The sequence below is a fragment of the Coregonus lavaretus genome, assembly GCF_964263955.1.
Source record: "Coregonus lavaretus genome assembly, chromosome: 27".
Taxonomy (NCBI): Eukaryota; Metazoa; Chordata; class Actinopteri; order Salmoniformes; family Salmonidae; genus Coregonus; species Coregonus lavaretus.
Window position 1 is genome coordinate 7,589,500 of NC_140014.1, and position 17,521 is coordinate 7,607,020.

A 17,521-nucleotide genomic window follows, 5' to 3' on the forward strand; every position below is an offset into this window, starting at 1 on the left:
GCGACTTACAAATTGGTGCATTCACCTTATAGCCAGTGGGATAACCACTTTACACAATTTTTTTTTTTTTGGGGGGGTTAGAAGGATTACTTTATCCTATCCCAGGTGTTCCTTAAAGAGGTGGGGTTTCAAATGTCTCTGGAAGGTGGTGAGTGACTCCGCTGTCCTGGCGTCGTGAGGGAGCTTGTTCCACCATTGGGGTGCCAGAGCAGCGAACAGTTTTGACTGGGCTGAGCGGGAACTGTGCTTCAGCAGAGGTAGGGGAGCCAGCAGGCCATAGGTGGATGAACGCAATGCCCTCGTTTGGGTGTAGGGACTGATCAGAGCCTGAAGGTACGGAGGTGCCGTTCCCCTCACAGCTCCGTAGGCAAGCACCATGGTCTTGTAGCAGATGCGAGCTTCAACTGGAAGCCAGTGTAGTGTGCGGAGGAGCGGGGTGACGTGAGAGAACTTGGGAAGGTTGAACACCAGACGGGCTGCGGCATTCTGGATGAGTTGTAGGGGTTTAATGGCACAGGCAGGGAGCCCAGCCAACAGCGAGTTGCAGTAATCCAGACGGGAGATGACAAGTGCCTGGATTAGGACCTGTGCCGCTTCCTGTGTAAGGCAGCGTCGTACTCTCCGAATGTTGTAGAGCATGAACCTACAGGATCGGGTCACCACCTTGATGTTAGCGGAGAACGACAGGGTGTTGTCCAGGGTCACGCCAAGGCTCTTCGCACTCTGGGAGGAGGACACAACGGAGTTGTCAACCGTGATGGCGAGATCATGGAACGGGCAGTCCTTCCCCGGGAGGAAGAGCAGCTCCGTCTTGCAAAGGTTCAGCTTGAGGTGGTGATCCGTCATCCATACTGATATGTCTGCCAGACATGCAGAGATGCGATTCGCCACCTGGTTATCAGAAGGGGGAAAGGAGAAGATTAGTTGTGTGTCGTCTGCATAGCAATGATAGGAGAGGCCATGTGAGGATATGACAGAGCCAAGTGACTTGGTGTATAGCGAGAATAGGAGAGGGCCTAGAACTGAGCCCTGGGGGACACCAGTGGTGAGAGCACGTGGTGCGGAGACAGCTTCTCGCCACGCCACTTGGTAGGAGCGACCGGTCAGGTAGGACGCAATCCAAGAGTGAGCCGCGCCGGAGATGCCCAGCTCAGAGAGGGTGGAGAGGAGGATCTGATGGTTCACAGTATCAAAGGCAGCAGACAGGTCTAGAAGGACAAGAGCAGAGGAGAGAGAGTTAGCTTTAGCAGTGCGGAGAGCCTCCGTGACACAGAGAAGAGCAGTCTCAGTTGAATGACCAGTCTTGAAACCTGACTGGTTTGGATCAAGAAGGTCATTCTGAGAGAGATAGCAAGAGAGTTGGCTAAAGACGGCACGCTCAATAGTTTTGGAGAGAAAAGAAAGAAGGGATACTGGTCTGTAGTTGTTGACATCAGAGGGATCGAGTGTTGGTTTTTTGAGAAGGGGTGCAACTCTCGCTCTCTTGAAGACGGAAGGGACATAGCCAGCGGTCAAGGATGAGTTGATCAGCGAGGTGAGGTAAGGGAGAAGGTCACCGGAGATGGTCTGGAGAAGAGAGGAGGGGATAGGGTCAAGCGGGCAGGTTGTTGGGCGGCCGGCCGTCACAAGTCGCAAGATTTTATCTGGAGAGAGAGGGGAGAAAGAAGTCAAAGCATAGGGTAGGGCAGTGTGAGCAGGACCAGCAGTGTCATTTGACTTAACAAATGAGGATCGGATGTCGTCAACCTTCTTTTCAAAACTAGGCAGAGTTGCAAAGAAAAAGCCATATCTCAGACTGGCCAATAAAAATAAAAGATTAAGATGGGCAAAAGAACACAGACACTGGACAGAGGAAGATTGGAAATAAGTGTTATGGACAGACGAATCGAAGTTTGAGGTGTTCGGAACACAAAGTAGAACATTTGTGAGACACAGACCAAATTAAAAGATGCTGGAGGAGTGCTTGATGCCATCTGTCAAGCATGGTAGTGGCAATGTGATGGTCTCTGGGTGCTTTGGTGGTGGTAAAGTGGGACATTTGTACAGGGTAAAAGGGATCTTGAAGAAGGAAGGCTATCACTCCGTTTGGCAACGCCATGCCATACCCTGTGGACGGCGCTTGATTGGAGCCAATTTCCTCCTACAACAGGACAATGATGCAAAGCACAGCTCCAAACTATGCAAGAACTATTTAGGGAAGAAGCAGTCAGCTGGTATTCTGTCTATAATGGAGTGGCCAGCACAGTCACTGGATCTCAACCCTTTTGAGCTGTTGTGGGAGCAGCTTGACCGTATGGTATGTAAGAAGTGCCCATCAAGCCAATCCAACTTGTGGGAGGTGCTTCAGGAAGCATGGGTGAAATCTCTTCAGATTACCTCAACAAATTGACAATTAGAATGCCAAAGGTCTGCAAGGCTGTAATTACTGCAAATGGACGATTCTCTGACGAAAGCAAAGTTTGAAGGACAGAATTATTATTTCAATTAAAAATATTTATTTCTAACCTTGTCAATGACTACATTTCCTATTCATTTTGCTATATTTCCTATTCAAACTAATTTCATGTATGTTTTCATGGAAAACAAGGACATTTCTAAGTGACCCCAAAATGTTTTATGGTAGTGTGTGTGTACATATATACACTACCAGTCAAAAGATTGGACACACCTACTCAAAAACGGCCCATTATAAATCGCAATCTGGTTCAGGTGGACATAATTTGAAAGTTTGCTCTATTGCCAACATGTGCAAAAGTTGCCCATGTGCAAAAGTTGCCCAATTAGCGAGAGGGCTGTGGTCAACTTCTTGTCACGTGGGGTGTTCAAGTTCAGAACGGCTGTCAGTCAAAATCCATACAATGCTGTGAAGCGCAGATCCTGAACTCTGACGTCATTTATAGCATGTTACTTACTATACAGCCACTGCGTTCCAATTTAGGCGCTTATCAGTGCCCAAACCTGCCATTTTCAACCCGTATACGGGTACGAGTGTAGAGGGCTACAGGAAATTATTATTTATTTTTTTATTATTAATGGCCCAGTGTAGTCAAAAATGTGATTTTCTTGTGTTTTATATATTTCCACTCTATGAGGTTGGAATAATACTGTGAAATTGTGAAAATGATGATAATTCCCTTTTAGTGTAAGAACTGTTTGAAAAGATTGCCTGACATTTCAGCCTGTTTTGGTGGGATGCATTTTTGTTTCTTTTTGACCGTTTTAATTTAAAATAATCACACCAAGGTTCTTAATTGTTAGCCAGAAATTATTTAATATTGAGATAAAAACAGCTCAATTGGACCTCAAATGAACTATTCTTCAAGAAATCACAGAATAGTTTGACAACTCTGTTTGTAAGTGTAGTATCTGAACAGTTTATAATTTTGGCTGACGTTTGCAAATGGTGTGTTAGATGAACTTTACTTTGCCTTGCTGAAACATCTGGAAAGCATTACTATAGGGCCCCCCTGAAACAGAGGAGACTTGGATATGTGGAAGCCAGGGATTGGTCTATTAAAAACACCCATATTATGTTACATAGGATAAATACCATGTTTGAACAAAGGACTGGGAGAATAATCATTTTTAGATTGGGTTAGTTGTTCTCCGGATTTCTGCAGAAATCTGTAAATTGATGCTGGAACCTTTGATATAATAAACCTTTATAATCAAGTACAGTGTCCGTGGATTTCTTGTCTACACAGCATATCAGCATCGTTGTCTCGACACCAAATAAGCTTTCAAATGACATCTAACTCAACAGTTTATCGTTTTCAGCAATGAAGACATGGATGTCTCTAGCCACGAATTCTCAACTCCACGATACCGGATGAAGTTGAGAGACGGTCGATACTTGTAAAAATGTCCATTCTTTCATGCATACCATCTACCTATGTTTGTCCTGTGTAATTGCGTTATTTTGTTTGGTTGCTGCAATCCTTCATCTTTGATAAAAACTTAATTGTGTGTGACCTCTGTCAAATTGCGCCGCTCCTTCTGCTTTAACAAATGGCTCCCTTGGCGGAGGTCGCGTAAAATGTTATTTTTTATCATAAACTATGGATTGCGGTACCCAAAGAAAAGAACGCAATTACACAGGACAAACATAGGTACAAGATATGCATGAAAGAATCGACATTTTTACCAGTATAGACTGATACCGACTCGATGTAGTCGGAGGTAGGCTACACCGCCAAAACTCATTGTCTCGCCACTCAACTCCAATGCTGCCCATTTGCCTATAAAAGGCCTATTTTGTTTGAATATAGAAAGTGATGTGTAGGAACTATAATATTTCAGTGATATTTCTGCTGTGTGCAGCCTTGTCGGATCCCATGGAATGACGCGGTGCACTCTACGCTGATAAACCTATTCTTTGCCATGTTATAGCCCTATTCGGACAGGTTTTAATAGAGATGTTGGTTTTGTAATGATTATCCAAGCATGTGCGTTATTCCAGAGGAGAGGACGATGCACACAGGATTAGTTTTTCCAGACTGCCCTGTCATTCGTAATTATTTCAAATTGCGTTGACTTGTATGACGGAAGCCTGGAGGTTTTTATTGTAGGCTTGAAGAGATTTCAACGTCATGTCTAGACGATAATAGGCTTCACTGATAACTCGTGTTTGTTTGGCTGCCAAATGTATAGGTCTCCCCATAATATTTAAATTAATGAATTGTGATCATAATCATTATTTTAGCGATCCATCCATGGTAGACGTCCTTCCTAATAACAATGCCCCACATCTTGCTGATTTCAGCTGCTGAACCGTATTTGCACTTGACAGTGTTTATGGATGAGAACGTGAACTTGCAATTTCCAAAAAGTTTAGCGGGGATGCTGCTTTGCGATCTATTGCCTAGGACAGGGCTCTCCAACCCTGTTCGTGGAGAGCCACCATCCTGCAGGTTTTCAATCCAACCCTAATCTAGCATCGGATTAAATAATTAGCTGGTTGATTAACTGAATGAGGTTAGTTACAACTGGGGTTGGAGCAGTGGCGGCTCCTGAAAAAATTCTCAGGAGGGGCAATTTTTCTGATGATTTAGGTGACCTACACACATTTAAAAAAAGATATGTCCAGCAACAACATGAAGACAGGGGCAGCATATAAGTCAATACCAGAAGCATTTATTGACTGATCTCAAAAGTGTTGGCTTACCAGGGTTGGTGGAGCCCTCAGTTTCATCTTTGCCTCGCAAAGCTAACTCAAACACGCAAAACTTCACACACTGGATTAGCCGGCTGAGGATGTGGCGGTTCTTGCTAATGTCGTAGTAAATATATTTGTTATAGTGAATATGGAATATGATATGTTGAGTAAAATGTTGTGCTAAGATCTATTTAGGTCAGGAGCTGGTTATAAGTTCTGTTCCTATCCAATAACAATGGACAAAAGGGTCCTATCTTGTCAGCCTTGTCAGCAGGTGGCCAAGGACAACACCCACGCCATAGGCCTCTCAGTTCTTCCAACTCACGAGTTCTTGCTCTGAGGACACACACACACACAAACACACACACACACACATCATCACTGTTAAACACACACACACACATCATCACTGTTAAACACACACACAAAAATCCCCTCTCTTAGGCTGAACATTTGAAGACAGAGAACCCGACTCAGAGCCAATGCAACAGTGACAGTAGCCTGCAGGGGACCTCGCCCAACTCATCAGGACCAATCAGAAGATCAGAACTACTAGATTGAACCTACTTCATTTATTGCATAAAATGTCTGCACACAATGTTTCGGGGCTCTCTTCAGATAATAATAATAATAATAATAATAATATGCCATTTAGCAGACGCTTTTATCCAAAGCGACTTACAGTCATGCGTGCATACATTTTTGTGTATGGGTGGTCCCGGGGATCGAACCCACTACCTTGGCGTTACAAGCACCATGCTCTACCAGCTGAGCTACAGAAAGTGGATACTCATGGATGCGCATTGCAATTGTAAAATGTCAACACAATTGGAGACACCACGTCATTTTTGGAGACATGTTATTGACAGTAAACTATTGTAGATGCGACTGCTAACTAACTAAAACATTTTAGCTGGCTAGCTAATCATCTTAGCTAAATGTGGGGCAAACAATTCAGTTATTTACCGTTAATTTGAGGGATTGGGGTGAAAGAAATCGAGTTACATAGTGATACTTTACGATATACTGTATTGACAATATCGCAATATTTTAGCGCTAGTTGGCTGTACCTGCACCAAAACACCATTATTGTTCCTTCATAGCTTGTTCTCACATTGGGAGCCAATTTGTTTTCAGCACTTTTATTTCCATGACTGATCAAAACTCGTTCTCATGGCTTTCTGATCCCTCTGCAACAGACATATGGTGCGCAATAAAATCACAGTATCGAATCGCAATACGTATAGAATCATGAGACTCGCAATGCTGATGCATATATCTTATCGTGAGGTTCCTGGCAATTCCCAGCCCAAGTTCATTTTTAAGAGTTTGACGAACGGGTCCGTGAACGCGATTCCAGATATATTTACCTCTGAATAAACTGCCTTTATTACACCATATCCACATCCAGTAAACTTGTGATTATCAACACTAACCTCATCGTTGTGGCGGCGGACAGCTAGCCTGTATCCCTCGTCATCCAGTTGAGTGAGTGGCAATGTCTTTTTTCGTTCGTACCAATTTTTGGAAAATCCTCGGGTGTAGGACTTTCCGCCTTTAGTAGAAACCTGTTGAATTATTAAATTTGGTCTGGGAGGTCCTAATTGTTTCGTTGCCAATTTATTTTCATTTGTTCGCCGACAAAAAGGAACTTCTTTCAAACAATCCACTCTTTTCTCAGTTACGTTCATGGTTACGTAACGTATGACGAAAGCGCGTAAGTGCAAGCCCACAGACACCCATTGAGATTGTATTGAAGGCTCTGAAATTTGAAAAAAATAGATTTTACATGGGAGTCTATGACAGAAGTTCTGGGCGATTTTCAATCTGACTGAAATCGCCCCAAAAGGGGGTGGAGCCATTTGAAGCACGACTTTAGCCTGATTCGACATTTAGTGGCAGTGTGGCACTGTGGCAGATCAGACGTATAGATTACAACACTGATAACTACTGTTGCCGTGATATAATTGATTAGAAAAAAAAATCCCTTCCTTTTCCCGTTTGGCAGTGCGTCGCCCATATCGCCCTATTGAACAGGCCGTCCCTGGGTTGGAGCGAAAACCTACAGGAAGGTAGCTCTCCAGGAACAGGGTTGGAGAGCCCTAAGCTAGGACATCAACAGACAGCTAGGGTTTCATTAAATAAGATATAGTCAACATTTTTTATTGCACATAATTAAACTGATGCATTTGGCGATGTTCAACTTCAATTCACTGGCACTATGAATAATAGCTTTGCCATAATAGCTTTGCCATACTCATTGATAGCCTAATATATACTTTAATATACTTTAGGTGAATTTGAGGCATTGCGAGATACAGATTACCATGATATAGCGACTGCTAAATGATGTAAATGTAAATATAGCCTATGCGCACGGTTCTGACCGTCTCTGTCTTCCCCGATCCTCTCTCCCTCGCCTGCTCCCATTTCTCTTCGCTGTGAGAAACGCTAGTGTGTGTTTAGTCTTCGGTCTGTTGCGTGTAGAATAGCTCAGCCTACTCATTGATTTAGCCCCTACTTTAGTGAATTTGCGCGAGACATTGCAAGCCAAGAAATTGCGAAATACAACACTGCGACAGCCTATCGCCTACATCTTTTGATTACGGATGCACAGTTCTGCCTGGTGGCTGCTTTGCCTGGCTGTGCCCCTCCCATCTCTCTCTCTCCCTCGCTAGCTCGCTCTTTCTTTGCTGTGAAATATGCGAGAGTTTGTGTTCTCGAAGGAGACTACGGAAAATAGCTTCCTCCGTTTGAAAAATACTGAATCTTAGGAGTCGAGGAGTCGATCCTTAGCGGAATTTAAGCTTGACACCCAGAAATTAAAGTTGACACCGGAAGTCGACGGGCAAGGAGTCGAGGAATCGATTATTTTTTCTCCACTGTTCAGAAGCGGCATTCCTTTCTAGACAAGTTAAATGCTCGTTCAGTGGCGTTTAGTGTGCTCTTTCAGACAAACACATTCCATATGTCTGAAAGGGGTAGGGTATATGAATGGGGTAGGCTAATTGAGGATCAGCTACGACGGGGCAAATCGTTCTGTTTGAAAATCGTTCTTCTTGCAAAGCATGTAAACGTTTTAATCGAACTATAACATTAATCTGACTATCCACAATAATCTCATTATTTTGTGCATTTAACCATACAGCAACAAACATCCTGAGCCAAGTTGTGGGTTTGAGAAAACATCACGAGCTGTAATACTGAATTCATTGGAAAATATATATGTAGTATATTATTAAAACATAGATAATAATTATTGTATAAAGAATGTTTTCATTGTGTCTGAATTAAGAATAATCAGAGATTGCAGGACTCATGCCAAAGATGTCATGATAATAATGCAGTAAATGTTTTACTCAACAGGCAAGGACATAGCGCATCAGTGTTCCCAGTAAGATAAACACATCATATGATACATCATATTATGACTTTCTAAAGTGGAGAGGTAAGGTCCAAGAACCGCCCCCTCCCTCCGTCTCTCATGTGATTTAATATGATACGAGATACAAAAACATGGGCATGTTGTCAAGCATGGGAGGGCCAGTTGTCAAGCATGGGAGGGCCAGGGATCAGTGACGACAAGAAGTCATACTTTAGTTGTGCAAACCAAAGGGATTACACGTCTGGCAGGTATACTAACAAGCACTGCTGAAATGTCACAATGTCTCAAAATCCCAAAGGATAAAATCCCCCCAACAAAGATTCACATAATTATAAAGAATTATAAAAGCACGAGTACCTTTCTCCACTTTCAAGAATACAGTTGAATATGTCAATGTGAACTACAATGTTAATACATTTGCCACTTAAAAAATGAAATGCAACAATAACTACTTTTATACAATGTTTGGTTTGACCATACAGTGAGTAGTTTCCCCCAGAGTTTTTTTCAGAATGTCTAAAATGCTATAAAGGTTGCAATCTTGAATGTGTATTGGTCAACAATTTACCATATTTGATCCCTAACATCTGGTCCAAGGTCTGTTTTGTTACTTGGGTCCTATACTAAAGGTAAAGGGTTAGACTAGTTTGGGGAGAGCTGATCATAAATCAGTTGTTTGGAGCAGAAAGTACTGTAATCACAGCTTTTGAACCCCATGCAAAATCACCTCGAGTCAATGAGTGTAGGGGCGGTAGGGGTGTTGTCTTCGTCACAGTGATCCGATTGGGCTAAATGCTTCCTCAAAATGGGCTTTGAACTTCACACGATGTACAGAAATAGAAGACACAGCTGGTGGGAGCATGCTAACTGTGGGAGAGCCTCAATTCAAAAATTAAATTAAAGCATGCACATTAAGCTATTTATCTAGCTTATTCACGAGCCCACTTGGGTAGCCAGTGTCAGTAATATCATCAACAGCCCTCGCTAACTGCTCTCATTCAAGAGGAGACTAGATCTAGCTAGCAAGTTAGCAATTCAACTAGCAGATAGCTAACGTTACAGATGCAGCCAACAAACGACAGGTGGAAATTGATAGCTAGCTAAATTATTCGGCTAGCTTGAAGCGTTACAAGATTGTATTGCACCAAGCCAGACCTTTGAATTGGCTAGCCCCTTGTGCTACGAAGAAGAAATACAGGCTCGCTGACCGCTAACTATCTTTTGACTAATTCAAAGACTGAGGGAATGGACTTTACATTGGACTTTGCGGCAGGATGCATAGGAGGTAAGTTAAAAACTATAGCTAGCTAGCAAGCACACCCTTGGATATATTGCTTCTATGATTACTACGTGGCAGCAACACTGAGTCATGGAAAGGGTTTGCAAAATGCGTTGGGTTGGAAACGTTTTGAATTGATTATTAATGATTCATGGCTAGCAACGTTAGTTAGCTAGCTAGCTAATGAAGAAATATGCCTAGTAGTGATGACGCAAGTTTACAAAAAAAGTAGGTTAATGAATGGAAAAATACTGAGTACTGTGAGTGTCTAGTCTATTAGTCTAGAACTTTCTTGTCCCCATTGTTGTTTAAATCCCTATATTAAATGTGTTTAGCTGGCTAAACCTGTTGGTTTCTTAGCTATATAATCTCTTGTTGATAACCTTTTAATGTTCACACACCCAAACAATTACATTCATTTCAATCCAAATAATGTGCTCATAGTTGGTAGTGGTGAAATGGGCAGTCCCTCAAGCACCAATCAAGCTACATACAAATTAAACAAGGTGTATTTCTGGACCTTGGAGGAGTTGTGAAATAGGACCTATCTAGCTAAATGACATTAAAATTATTCTCCAAAGGAAGTTATTTTCCTGACTTCCTACAAAGATTTATATTTGCTTTTAACCCTACCTCCATCTCAAATGATATGAATGTTGTCCGGTTAGCCAGACAGACAGTTATTGATTAATAAACTATAATTGAGCATTATTGTGATACTGTCTCAGCTACTGATAATGTCTTGCAAGTGGGAGTCAGACAAATGTTCAGTAGGGTCATCTTTCAGCATGCACTGTCACTTCACTCACTCAAACACCAAGCCAGAACACATAAAACTGCCCGTTACCTTGGCCTACCCTAATCTGAAACTGCCCTAGGCAGGTTTTGTCCTGTGACGCACACAGGTGGTGTCAGACACAGTATTGCATTTTCCTCTCTCTAGCAATAATGTCAAGGACATGGGTACAGTGAACAACAGCTGATGGCAGTCTAGAGAAGGCTGTTTGTTCTTGTGTGTGATCCACTTGATATTCTAACATGCACCCGCCACTCAGTGTTGCAACCATACCTCAGTGGTTCCAACTTTAATCATGGCTTGGCTCAAAGACTGATAAGCAGTGGACAGCATCTCCATTGTATCTTTACTGTAGAGTTATTCACCACTCTTTCTCTGTTATCCGGTTTTGCAATTAGGGGTTTCTGTTTTTCCTGTCAGTTTCACATGGCTTTAACTTAGTATAGCCTACATTACTTAACAGAAATCAACTGCATCAAACAAGCAAGTGCTGACTAACAGCTCTTTGTCATTTTCAGGTGCTGCCGGTGTTTTGGTTGGGCATCCTTTTGATACCGTAAAGGTGGGTTTATGTTTTCTTGTTGGCAAATGCCTGGCACGTGTGTATTTTTCTTAGAAATCACACTGAAATGTAATTAATATTCAGCTACCGTGGGGTTTATTAAGCCCGTGAATACAAATGACCGAAAGCGTTTGATAATGAAATAGGCTATGAATGCTCTTTTCCAATCAAAACATTTCAAGAACCACATTTTCTCAGCTACTACTTGCAAATAGTAAACTGAACTTTTTTTCCCAGACCACACAAATGTGGGTATTTTGGCTGTTTTCTGACCTAGTGACATCTATGGAAGTATGGATCCCTGTTCCCACTACCAAAACATCTTACTACGAGTCATTATTATGAGATAGTAGGTCATAATTATAAGATATGTTTAGGGGTCTGTATCACATGAATCCAATGTGCACTTTACATCAGGCCCTCCTCAACTTTCAAGGATAACCTTATGTATATCCCATAGTCAATCACACATTGTGTGTGTGGGAGAGTTTGTGGTGATATTGTTCCATATTAATGGATTGGAGCGTTTTGTTGGTGCCTGTTTGATGACATCTGGTTGAATTAAATGCAGTCTATTAAAGGGGCAATCTGGGATTGGTACATCCATTTTTGGACTTTTAAGTTAATATAGAGCGATTGATTCTTGAATGTAACTTAGAAATGCCTCATAAGTAATGGTCTAACCCCATCAGAACCCAAAATATAAGCTTGTTTTACACCATTATTTGTAAGCAATTTAATTGTAAACAATCACTGTATAGTTTCAAAACATGGTTAAAAATATTTATTTTGATCTCATGGATGGTCTGTCTTTGCATCCATATGAGTCCCTGCATCTATGTATTTGAGTGGTAAAAAATTTCTCCTGCCCCATTCCTCAGCTATTTAACAAATAAAGGGGTCGACCTGCAGGACTATTCAATGTCCATGATCCAGACTTGCTATCTCATAATTATGGGGGTTGTTCCACTAATCCGGTGCCTTTTGAGAAGTGTAACTTGGTAAACAAAATATATTTCACCTAATTTTAACATTCTGTCATAAAGAGCACATTCTAAACTTCAAACACTTTTTCCCATCTCAAGATGTTAAATGAAAATGACTATAGTAAGTGCCTATTATGTGCCAAATAAAGTAACCAGGTTGACCATAACAGGGTTGACGATTTCATCTTAAATCAGCCATAAATCCCCTCATGACAGGGGTATATTGGAAGCTTGTTGTATGCAACAGGGAGTGGCAATTGAATGCAAACTTCACAAAACAATTTAATTGCTAAATCATTTCTAGCCTGTCTATGGGTAACAGGGTTAACGTTATGCTTGACCCGCTCAGTTTACCCCCACAAAATGCCCAAAAAGCGTAGAACCAGCTCACCCGCTTTTACACTATGAATTTACTATTTGATGTTCAATGTTTCTTTTGAAAAACATATTTAAAAAGGAATAGTTTTACCATATTAAAACAATAGTTCACATAACAGGGTTGACCTTAAAATGAGGGGCAGATGTAAATAAATCACTAATCGCATGAAATAAATAATCTTCAGAAATAACTGTCAAAGCAACAAAATAACTAGGGCTTTACAATTATGGTGAAACTTGGACATTTTTAGCTTAAGTGGGTTGAAATCTTCCTAGAATTGACACAGGGTTGGATGACGGAGGGACATGTCAAGGCATAGGGCACAAAGTATTTTTAAACATGGACTTTGTTCCATAAGGTAATTTCTAGTAAAGTTATACCAGTCATAGCAATAAAGTTCTAATTATTTAGGCTCAAAATAGCCTCTCATGAAATGTATATTATATATCTGTGGAAACTAGGCATCGGTAGGCTTAATTGTTTAATTATAAAAATGTCAGTACAAGCCTCAAATCGTATTTTCATATATATAGTTAGTCTTCTAAGAGCTATAATTTGCAGACACTGAATCTTCAAATATTTGCACTCATGTGTACTCGCAATAATCACTAAGCAACAAGTTAAGACACATGTATCAGGATATTTGCACTTTACACCTGTTTGATATTTGACAGAACTCTTTTTTTCCAAGTTGTGTACTCATAATCTTTTTTATTTTGATTACGAAGGAGCCGAGGGAGGGACACAATGTTGGTTTTATCCCTGAACAGGGAGGGCTGTCTTTAACAGCATAAGTGTCACTTTGTTGTAGATGAGGGTGAGGGATAATCAACCTCTGCACGGATGTGTGACCTAGCTAGTAAGTACGGTCAAGGTCTTCTGTTTGTCCCCCGTGTTTTGTTTTGTAAAAAATATTATCCAGACGTACAAGCATAGAATACTTTTTTAAAAAACAATATAATTTCACCACCTCTTATCACCCAAATTGCACCCCACCCAACTCCCATACCTTAGTACACTACATTGCCAATAGTTACTTTTTGGTGTATTGTCCCTTTTCCTTTGTGTTTTGTATGTGTATGGTATTATTAAATGTGGCAGTATTGCCTTCTGTGCTTTTTCACTAACACTGAGGTGTCCATTTTCAGGTACGACTCCAAGTTCAGAGTGTGGACAGACCTCTGTACCGCGGCACGTATCACTGCTTCCAGTCTATCGTACGGCAAGAGTCGGTGAGTACGACCACCACCGTGACCGACTCCAGTTCCTCACAGTACCAAGTCTGTAGAACTCAACTGATGTGGCCCGCGGGCCGGATGTTTGAGACTGCTGTAGTGGGGGAAACACTTTTTTGAAGTGTGTGTGGGTAGTCACCAGTGGTGAAATCCTTTCATATTCAAATTAATCAGTTTCGAGATGGTTGGCTCTGCAATGCCATGAGGCATTGCCATGTGCTCTGTGCAGCGCCAACTACAGTTGTACCATTGGTTAGAACAGGGCTCTACTCAAGTGTCTCTCGTTACAGTCTTGTGCGTCAGCCTAGCAGAGGGCCTATCAGCCAGTCTGGAGGGAGGAGGTTGGGAGAGATATCAGTAGCCAGGGTCAATCGGGGCGTTGTGCCTGCTGCGTGGCTAAATTAAGAGAACCGCCTTGTCACTCAAGCCATTTGGGAGTTACGGCAGGTTTTAATGGGGTAGATTCTGCTGGACTGCTTCAATGTGATTACGAATTCCACAATTAAAACTAGTGTTAAGCTATATCATTATTAAAGGAGTAGAATAGCGGCATATACAGGACATTAGCATTACACCATTGCTTTATGAAGAGTCTGGCCTTGAGAACACCATGTATTGTAGTGAAAGTGTGATTTGTCTTGCTTAAATAATAATCATATTTAATATGCCATGTAGCAGATACTTTTATCCAAAACGACTTACTTTGTTCCAAGTTATTCAGCTTCATTAAACTTCAATACCCTATTATTCCTTCCTTGCTCTGCTGTGTGTTCACAGATGACAGGGCTGTATAAAGGCATCGGCTCCCCCATGATGGGCCTGACCTTCATCAACGCCATCGTGTTCGGTGTCCAGGGCAACGCCATGCGCAGGCTGGGCCACGACACTCCGCTCAACCAGTTCCTGGCCGGGGCGTCGGCGGGCGCGTTGCAGAGCATCATTTGCTGCCCTATGGAGCTGGCCAAGACACGCATGCAGCTGCAGGGCTTGGGCGAGAGGAAGTCCAAGCAGAAGCTGTACAAGAACTCGCTGGACTGCCTGGTGCGCATCTACCGGAAGGAGGGCTTCCGCGGAATCAACCGGGGAATGGTGACCACGCTGGTCCGTGAGACGCCAGGCTTCGGGATCTACTTCTTGACCTACGACGTCCTGACGCGGCACTTGGGCTGCGAGCCCGACGACCCCTACATGATCCTTAAGTTACTGTTCGCCGGCGGCATGTCGGGCATCGCCTCGTGGATCTCCACCTACCCCGTGGACGTCATAAAATCCCGGCTCCAGGCGGACGGCGTGGGTGGCTACAACAAGTACAACGGCATCGCAGACTGCGTGCGTCAGAGCATGAAGCGGGAGGGCTGGCGGGTGTTCACGCGCGGCCTCACATCCACACTGCTTCGGGCATTTCCAGTCAACGCCACAACCTTTGCCACCGTGACTCTGTTCCTCATGTACATGCGGAACGAAGAGGGCGGCATCACAGACTGCGAGCCCCTACCCGTCCACTCCTCACTCACTGCGAGCCCACAGCAGGCCCAGCCCTCAAGCCTGTGAACTGGGGAAGATTGTGCTTCTGCTCTGGTAACCCTTACTGGAGTGGAGGTGGTCCCACAGTGCACCAGTTAAGCTGCTGAGACCTGAGTGACTTGACCACTCGACTAAGGATATTTTTATACGATGTATTTTAAGATGGAAAACTTCCCTTGTAAATATTTACGTGTCCCTTTTTGACCCTTGGTTTTGTACAGAGCAGCCTTTTTTTATTCAATTGTTTAGAGTTTTGGTGAATTAATTTGTCACTGGGGGAAGAAAGCAATCACACTGAAAAAGCACTAAGATTACTGAACTGGTCATCCTGGTTACAGACAAAACACCCTTATACATGTATGAATGCACAGCTGAGTATATTTATATGCAGGGTTGGAGTAACAGATTACATGTCATCTGTTACATGTAACGGAATATAAAAATAAACTATTCTGTTACCAGCTAAATTATAGCAATCAGATTTGATACTTTTTAAAAACTAGATTACTTTTGAATTCAGAAAGGATGTTTGGGGGGAAAACATCAGACTCCTTTCCATTTTCTCAATGACATTCAAATCAGCATTGAAAAAAGGCACAAGTTTAAAGGGATACTTTGAGATTTTGGCAATGAGGCCCTTTATCTATTAGTCCGATGAACTCGTGGATACCATTTATGTCTGTGTCCAGTATGAAGGAAGTTGAAGGTAGTTTCACGAGCCAATGACTGGAAGTCTATGGGTATCTGCAAGCAGAAGCGTATAGACTTCCAGTCATTAAAATGCAATATCAATTTTTGGCCAGCTATGTAAACCCTTAACATTGATTTATCCTGCAATAGATGTCATTCAATTGGTAATATTCATTTTAGTCTTCTTCTAAAGCATCTTAAGGGAAATGTAATCTAAAAGGAAAGTGAGTAATCCAAAAGTTACGTTACTGATTTAGAATTTGACGGTTAACTAGTAACCAACGGATTACATTTAGAAAGTAACCTACCCAACCCTGCTTATATGTATGTACATATGCTGTACTGTATAGAAAAGTGAAGCTTTCCGATGAAAAGACTCATTACTGTGGAGTCCAAGGGATTCCAAACTATGTCCTCGAAATTAAGGGTCCGTTCACATTGCTTGGAGGGAAAAAACTATGCTAGAAAGGAAGCCATTTAATTGGTTCTAATCAATGATTCTTCTGGCTAGGACCAATGAAATGACTTCCTTGCGTAGATTTTTACGGCGAGCAGTGTGAAGGGACCCTTAGGCCCACGAGTGAAGATTCTTTCGAGTAACCTTTTTATCTACCCTGTTGGAATGCCAGTCGACTTTAGTTGGGTGTGACGTCTGCACTAGCTGGTTCCTGATTACACAACTCTTAGTGTTAAAGTTAGGATTATCAAGAAGAACGATCATGGGCATCAAGTCCAATCATGTCTCAGACCTTGTAAAGGTGGCACCTTATTGCTTATTATTTTACTGAAACACTCGGAATTAACAAATATGCTGAAATTATTGCAGTGTTAATAGCATGAAATGGTATGACCATATTGCACAGCGAAATGAGTGAATAGTTATTTACAGTAGCATTATACTTAAATTTGAGGCAGCACAGTCCCTAGCAAATGTAGCGAATGAAATTAACAACCTGATTGTTACATTTTGGGCAAAAGTGGTTATACAAACTTGATATTGAGTTATGTACATGTCATGATTTATGAGAAACGATCCTACAAGTATGATATATGTAAACAAATCTCTTAAGGATATCGCATCCTTTCACTGGAGAGGTTCAACCCTACCTTTTGAATTGCAACTGCATGTGGTTCACAACTAATTACTAGTTTCTATGCTGGATGACACTTCTTGTATAGAGTAACGTACTGAATGATGTATTTATACTGTGAATTTGGGTCAGTGCTTTCTCTCGTCCTGTTTCTTTTACGGCCCGATTTAAGTGTGACGTAGACACTCAAGGGCAACTCAACTATATGGAATGCTGCTTCCTTTGTCTTAGTGTTAAACCATCTGCATCTTCCCAAAGGAAACTTGGTTGGACTGGACATGTCCAATCAGAGCTAGAGTCCAGAAGGGCTCAAGTGCTTGAAAAGGACAAGTAACTTTTAATTTGTATGTGTAATGTTTGTTCTTTTATAGGTCGTCATGTCTTGCAACCAAAGCAATATGTGGAAAAAGAAATGGCTGAATAAAACTATCTAATAGGA

At 42.0% G+C, this 17,521-nt stretch overlaps 1 protein-coding gene across 2 annotated transcripts; it reads left to right on the forward strand.

Annotated features, from left to right (window-relative positions):
• Positions 1-9,368: 9,368 nt before the first annotated feature.
• LOC311102370 (mitochondrial basic amino acids transporter-like) lies at positions 9,369-17,521 on the forward strand. Of its 2 annotated transcripts, XM_084143687.1 has the most exons (5): positions 9,371-9,825; positions 11,134-11,177; positions 13,271-13,401; positions 13,691-13,774; positions 14,555-17,521. In XM_084143687.1, the coding sequence occupies exon 5, from the start codon at positions 14,555-14,557 to the stop codon at positions 15,326-15,328; it is 774 nt and encodes a 257-aa protein (XP_083999813.1). In that variant the 5' UTR covers positions 9,371-9,825; positions 11,134-11,177; positions 13,271-13,401; positions 13,691-13,774; the 3' UTR covers positions 15,329-17,521. The 2 variants fall into 2 exon arrangements, with proteins under 2 accessions (XP_083999812.1, XP_083999813.1); XM_084143686.1 differs by lacking the exon at positions 13,271-13,401 and having other exon boundaries at positions 9,369-9,825.

What these genes read in the sequence shown, in the direction of transcription:
- LOC311102370 (XM_084143686.1), top strand. Translation starts at nt 9,786, where the DNA reads ATGGACTTTACATTGGACTTTGCGGCAGGATGCATAGGAG. An exon ending in TGCGGCAGGATGCATAGGAG is followed by an intron (nt 9,826 to 11,133) that starts GTAAGTTAAAAA and finishes TGTCATTTTCAG; the next exon opens with GTGCTGCCGGTGTTTTGGTT. An exon ending in CTATCGTACGGCAAGAGTCG is followed by an intron (nt 13,775 to 14,554) that starts GTGAGTACGACC and finishes GTGTGTTCACAG; the next exon opens with ATGACAGGGCTGTATAAAGG.